The sequence below is a fragment of the Balaenoptera ricei genome, chromosome 2 (assembly GCF_028023285.1).
Source record: "Balaenoptera ricei isolate mBalRic1 chromosome 2, mBalRic1.hap2, whole genome shotgun sequence".
Lineage (NCBI taxonomy): Eukaryota > Metazoa > Chordata > Mammalia > Artiodactyla > Balaenopteridae > Balaenoptera > Balaenoptera ricei.
In genome coordinates, this window is record NC_082640.1 from 13307806 (window position 1) to 13313901 (window position 6096).

Below are 6096 nucleotides of genomic sequence, written 5' to 3' on the forward strand. Positions count from 1 at the left end.
TTCTCTGCACTGTGTCCAGTGTTCTTGGCACTACATCCCATCACCTCTACTTTCATGTTTCCCAAACTATTAGATGTCCTATCCAATTTCCTTCCACTTAGTGCATGTGGAGTCAAACTGCTCCCTACAACCTTGTATTGTACTTCATCTGATTTGGGCAGTCATAGCTGGCTTGCCTTGTTTACAGCTCTTTAAACCTGGTGCCTTCTGAGACTTACCCCCATGGCTTCCCTAGAGAGCAGATGAAAATAATCAAACACTAATCCAGGTGTTGCTGTGAAGGTATTTTGTAGATAGGATGGAAGTCTATCATCAATTTACTTTAACTATGGGAGATTATTATAGACAACCTGGGTGGGCCTGATTCAATTAAGCTGAAAGGCCTTAAGGGCAGAACTTAAGTTTCCCAGAAGAAGAAATTCTACCTGTGGACAGCAGCTCCAGCTCATGCCTCAGAGTTCCAGCCCACCCTTCCTGGGAGTCTGCCCTATGGATTTTGGACCCACATAAACAGTCCCCACAATCGCATAAACCAATGCCTTGCAATAAATGTCTTAATATATAGATCCTACTAGATGGGTTTTTCTGATGGAACCCTGACATACAGATCTTCCAGAGCTTTTTCAAAAACAAGGGGAAGAGGCACTTCTGGAAGGGTGGGATGAAAACCTCTGAAAAATCCACTCCTCCATGAAAGCAATCAGAACTCGCAGACACTGTCATACTCAACTTTTCCAGAACTCTGGACACGAGCCGAAAGAGACTTTACTCAAGAAAATAAGTGGATCTTGGAAAGAACAGTGAGCTCTCTGTGTTTTATCTTTTACCTTATGTAAATATTAAACGAGGTCCTTTGAGCTGAAGTGAGAGTGAAGTCAGCAAGATGGTGGCGTAGGAGGCCCTAGACCCTCCTTCCCCTACAAACACACCAACCCAGCAGCAATTCACAGACAAAGTCTCTTTCTGAGACATCCAGGAAGCAAGTGAAAGGCTCCTGCGCCTGGGAGAACACAAAACTAGACTCATTGAAGTCAGCAGGAAGACTCAGGTTTCCCTTTCGCTGGAGTCCCTGTACCTGGCACAGCACCCTTCCATCAGGAAGAGACCCCCTTGCTCTCTGCTTAACCCAGCGGAAAGAAGAGATTGCTTTACACATCCAGCACCCCCTCAGCTCCTCCAAGGGGCCTCCTCAGAGGACTAGCTTCTGCCTTTTTTTTTGGCCGCGTGGCTTACGGGACCTTAGTTCCCCGAACAGGAGTTGAACTGGGCCCACGGCAGTGAAAGTGCCAAGTCCTAACCACTGGACCACCAGGGAATTCCTGACTAGCTTCTGTCTTGCCAGTCCTGGAGCTCTGACAGGTCTGGAACAGCTTAGCTGCCTGGGGAAAAACAGAATTGGGGCTTGGGCTGGCAGATGCCACAGACCTTTCCCCTGCCTAGCAGAGAGTGAGTGGATGAGAAACCCCAGCTGTCGGCACCCTCTAGGGAGGGGAAGAGCTGATGTGTACGTCTACCACCCAAACTTCTCCAGGACTGTCCGAAGCACGACCACCGGTCTTACCAGCCTTGAATCTGACAGGCGTGCACAGTCTAGTTGCCTGGGAGAGAACAGAGACAACAGTTTGGACTGAGACGCCAGAGTTCCCCCCAGCCCCCTCACAGCACAGAGTAGCTGACAAAAACAATAGCTATCTGCTTCTCCCTGAGGAGGGAAAGAGTTGATAAAGACCCCCAGAATCTCTAAGTGGGCTGACTGATGGGGGTTTTCTCCTGTACAAGACCAGTCCATGAAGACTGGAAGAGGCACCTGTTTTGTCCAATGCACAGATACCAACACAGAAAGTCAAGGAAAATGAAAATCAGGCAAAGATGTTCAAAACAAAGGAACAAGACTTGTCTCTAGAATTCATCAAGAACTCTTACGACTCAACAATAAGAGAGACAAATTTTTAAACGAGGAAAGAATTTGAATAGACGTTTCTCCAAAGGAGATACACAAATGGTCAATAAGCACTTTGAAAAATGCTCAACATCATTAGTTATTAGGGCAATGCAAATCAAAGCCACAGATCACTTCACCCCCACTAGGATGGATAAAATAAAAAAGACAACAGCAAGCATTGGTGAAGATGTGGAGGAACTGGAACAAACACTGCTGGTGGAAATGTGAAATGGTGCAGCCACTTTGGAAAACAGCCTGGCAGGTTCTCAAATGGTTAAGCATAGGTTACCATAGGACTCAGGAATTCTATTCCTAGGTATATACCCCAGAGAAGGGCTGCATTGCTTCTAACAGCCCTAAGGGAGAATCTATTCCCTGCCTTTTCCAGCATCTAGAGGCTGCCTGCATTGTGGGCTTGTGGCCCCTTCTTTCATCTTCAAAGCCAGAAGTGTAGCATCTTCATTTCAATCTCTCTCTCTCTCTTTCCCTCCCACTCTCTCCCCCACCTCTCTCTCTGACTCTGCTTCTGTCATCACATTTCCTTCTTGATTAAATTAGCTAGTGGTCCATTTTGTACTTTTTTCCCAAAGGACCAGAATTCTGATTAATGGATTTGATCTACTATTTTTGTTTTCACTCTCAGTAACCTCTGCATTTATCTTTATTATCTTTTTGTACTTTTAGTTCATTTTATTGTTCCTTTTTTTTCTAGATTTTTGAACTGGGAATCTAATTCATTTATTTTCATTTAAAATGTTTACTTGATATAGGTGCTTAGGGCTATGAATTTTTTTCTGATCATTGATCCTTATAATAGAAGTAATATGCTCTTGCTTTATGGACTTTTCATTATCATAACTTTTCAGAAATTCTGTAACTTCTGTTTCTAACTCCCTTTTAACCCAAGAGTTGTCGAATAGAAATTTTTTTTTTAGGTTCCAGGTGTAAGTGCCTTTTTTTTTGTTTTTAGTTTCGTTTTTAATTTCTAGCTTTCTTGCATTGTGTTCAGAAACTGTTAGTAACATCTGACTTTAATGAAGCCTGTCAATGATTTTCTTCTGCCCTAATATACGATAATTTTTCAGGACTATTCATATGTACTTAAAAAGAAGGTATATTCTATATTAGCAGGGAGTAGTGTTTGATATACATCCAAAGGATTCAAAGAGCCAGAGTGCGCGATTCACTCTGTCAGTGATATTGTCTGAACTGTGGCCCACAATAACTGTACCTCCCAGTTTTTGTTGCTTTGTTCAGCTTACACACTTTCATGTGACCAAGCGCCCCCCACCGCCGTCGCACACTATCACTCTCAACTTCACTCAGATTGGCTCTGCTATCAATGGCAAAGTTTTCACTCACCTCTTTCTGATGACGTACAATTCGAATTTTCCTATAGTCTTTAACGTCACAATCCTGGCGAGTGTGCGTGACTCCCAAACACCGGGTGCCCTGGGGCTGGCTCAGAGGCGCCACACAGCTCCAGGCCAGCAGCTGGCGAGCTCCCGCCGCCGCCATCTTGCTAGGCTGACCCTTGACCCGGCGTGCCGTTACGTCTGTACCCGCACATGCGCACTCTCACTATCCTTTAATAGGCGTCCTTTGACTCGCATTGTGTACAGCAACGTACAAGCTTTCTCTACTTTCCTCTCTCTCTCTCCCTTCTCTTCCCATTTTGAGTCGCATTCTTTCTACTTTCTCAGAACATACATGTTTCTATGTTATTATTATACCCATAATCTCATCTTTATTTTAGCCATGGATCTGCAATTAAATATGGGACATGCTCACCATCCGTCCTTTTACCCAAGTTTCCCCAATCATCTCTTATTAGGTCAGTCTCATCCCACTGAGCCTCAGGTGAGACTCAGTGCTGACAACTTAATTGCAGCTTCATGAGAGACCTTTAGGCAGAGGCACCCAGCTAAGCTGCGGGTAGATTCCTGACTCACAGAATCTGTGAGATAATAGTTGTTTGCTATTTTAAGCCGCTAAATTTGGAGGTAATTTGTTATACCAAAATAGATAACAAATACCCCAGGATATCTCAAAGTTGATCGTCTCAGGTTCATTTTGAGTGTGCCTAGTTACCCCCCCCCCCAGCTTTTTTTAATGTGGGAAAATACACATAACAAAATTTTCCATTTTAATCATTTTTTAAGTGTAGAGTCCAGTACCGTTAGGTACATTCACACTGTTGTACAAACTATCTTCAGAACTCTTTTCATCTCACAAAACTGAAACTCTATACCTATGAAGCAACAGCTCTCATATCCCACCTCTCCGCCTGGCAACCACCGTTTCACTTCCTGTGTCTATGAACTTGACTACTCTGGATTCTTCATATTAGTGGAACCATAAAGTATTTGTCTTTCTGTGACTGGCCTCTCTCACTTAGCATAATGTCCTCAAGTTCATCCATGTTGTAGCCTATGTCAGAATTTCCTTCCCTTTTAAGTACAGTATTCCATTGCATGTATACACCACATTTTATTTATCCATTCATCTATTGACAGACTTGGGTTGCTTCCACCGTTTGGCTATTGTGAATAATGCTGCTGTGAACATGGATGCCGGTAGGTCCTTTTAATAGATAGATTCAGGGTTTGTTTGGTTTTTTCCAGGAAGTTTTCTTGGATTATAATTTTAAATATTAGTTTAGTTCCATTGCTTTGATATTCTGCAGGGTCTCCAACTATAACAATATTGGACCTACTTCGCCCTCCATTTCAACCACTTTTTCTATGATCCATTTCACATCTTAATTTACCTAGTTTTTTGTCTCTTGATTTTTTCCCTATGTTTTTCTTCAATATCCTTTATTAAAATTTCATTAGGATCTATTCTCCCTTGGATACCTTGTAATTGAACCTTCGTTTCTGAGAAGATTTTGTATTTTCCTATTGTTTTCCTGAGTTCAGTATTCCCGCTTCATATCTTATCTTTTTCTTCTCATTTTTGTTCTTCATTTTTGTATTTCTGGTTCAGGATGTTTCATCAAATCTCCAAATGCTGTTTGAACATATTTAATCCAGTTTGAAGTATTACATTATAGTTTTCTTCAGCTTCACGGTTGTTTTTCTGGAGAGAATTTTCACTGTCAGAATACTTTGTTTTCTAATTTTACAATAGTTTTGTATGGATGTGGTCTGGGCTTTCCTCTTTGCTCGCATTTCCTCAGTAGGCTGGGAGGAGGCATTGGCATGCTTTATGTTTCTGCAGGATCTGTAATTTTCTCCTCATTTCCTTCTGTTCCTCACTGCCACATCTCCAATAGGTACCTTCTTTCCCTGTAGAGCTGAGTCTCCCCCAGAAGAGAGGAGGAGACTTGGCGGCTTCTCCAAGAGGCCACTTCCTTTCCTACACACTTTCCAGCTGCTTTCCTGTAGCCAGTGCTATGAATTACCAAGTCCTGACTTGCATTCTGTATTTTGTATTGGACTTTTTCTTTCTGGGGGTAACTTTTCTGTCTTCTGTACCCCTCTGCTCTTTTTTTATTGAGTCTCTTAAGCTTCCTTTCCCCTGCTGTCCTCACCCATAGGTTTGCAGCAGTGAGTGGATGCGGTGAGGACAGGAGCTGTTGGAATTTGGTTAGTTTTCTACTTACAGGTCATTTGAGCATCATGGTATTCTCTGTCTCCTCTTACTGCTGAAGAGGTGGGTCATGTGTGGTTTTATTTGCTCTCCTTATTGGATTTATAGGTATTTGGGGAGGGGAAGTGGGAAGATTCAGAATTAGGCAGCCACCATTGTCTTCCAAACCTGAAAGTTCTGAGCTTTACATGGTGTTCCCTGGGGTTGGGACCTGGGTCCTCTGCTCACTGTATAAAACCAGTTCTAGTCAATCTCAACTACTTTCATGACTCCAGTTACCAACTGTACATCATTAACTAACTCCCACATATATATCTCCTGCCCACACGTCTCCTTTGAGATCCAAAACTTTAGCCAATTGCCTACTCATCCTCTTCATTTGAATGTTTCAAAGGCCCTTAATTTACAGATCCTGCAAATACCAAACTAAAGTCATGCTATTATCTTCTGCAAACCCAGGCTTCCTCCGGTGTTTCCTATCTTACTCCCATCTGTTTAGGCGTATAAGCCAATATCTTAGGAGTCATTCCTCCCCAACCTCAATTCCATCACCCCTCTGA

The 6096-nt window shown here is 42.8% G+C and overlaps 1 protein-coding gene across 1 annotated transcript; it reads right to left on the bottom strand.

Annotated features, from left to right (window-relative positions):
* Positions 1-1510: 1510 nt before the first annotated feature.
* On the bottom strand, positions 1511-3460 carry LOC132356236 (NADH dehydrogenase [ubiquinone] iron-sulfur protein 6, mitochondrial-like). Its single transcript, XM_059909168.1, has 2 exons — positions 3174-3460; positions 1511-1598 (listed from the first exon to the last, which is right to left on the bottom strand). Exons 1-2 carry the CDS (start codon positions 3458-3460, stop codon positions 1511-1513), a joined length of 375 nt encoding a protein of 124 aa, XP_059765151.1.
* Positions 3461-6096: the final 2636 nt, after the last annotated feature.

Bases quoted from the DNA above. Each gene is read 5' to 3' on its own strand.
- LOC132356236 (XM_059909168.1), bottom strand. From the start codon at position 3,460: ATGGCGGCGGCGGGAGCTCGCCAGCTGCTGGCCTGGAGCTGTGTGGCG. The intron at 1,599-3,173 runs GTACAGTTATTG...GTTCTCTCCCAG, and splicing joins AAAGCAACAAAAACTGGGAG to GCAACTAGACTGTGCACGCC.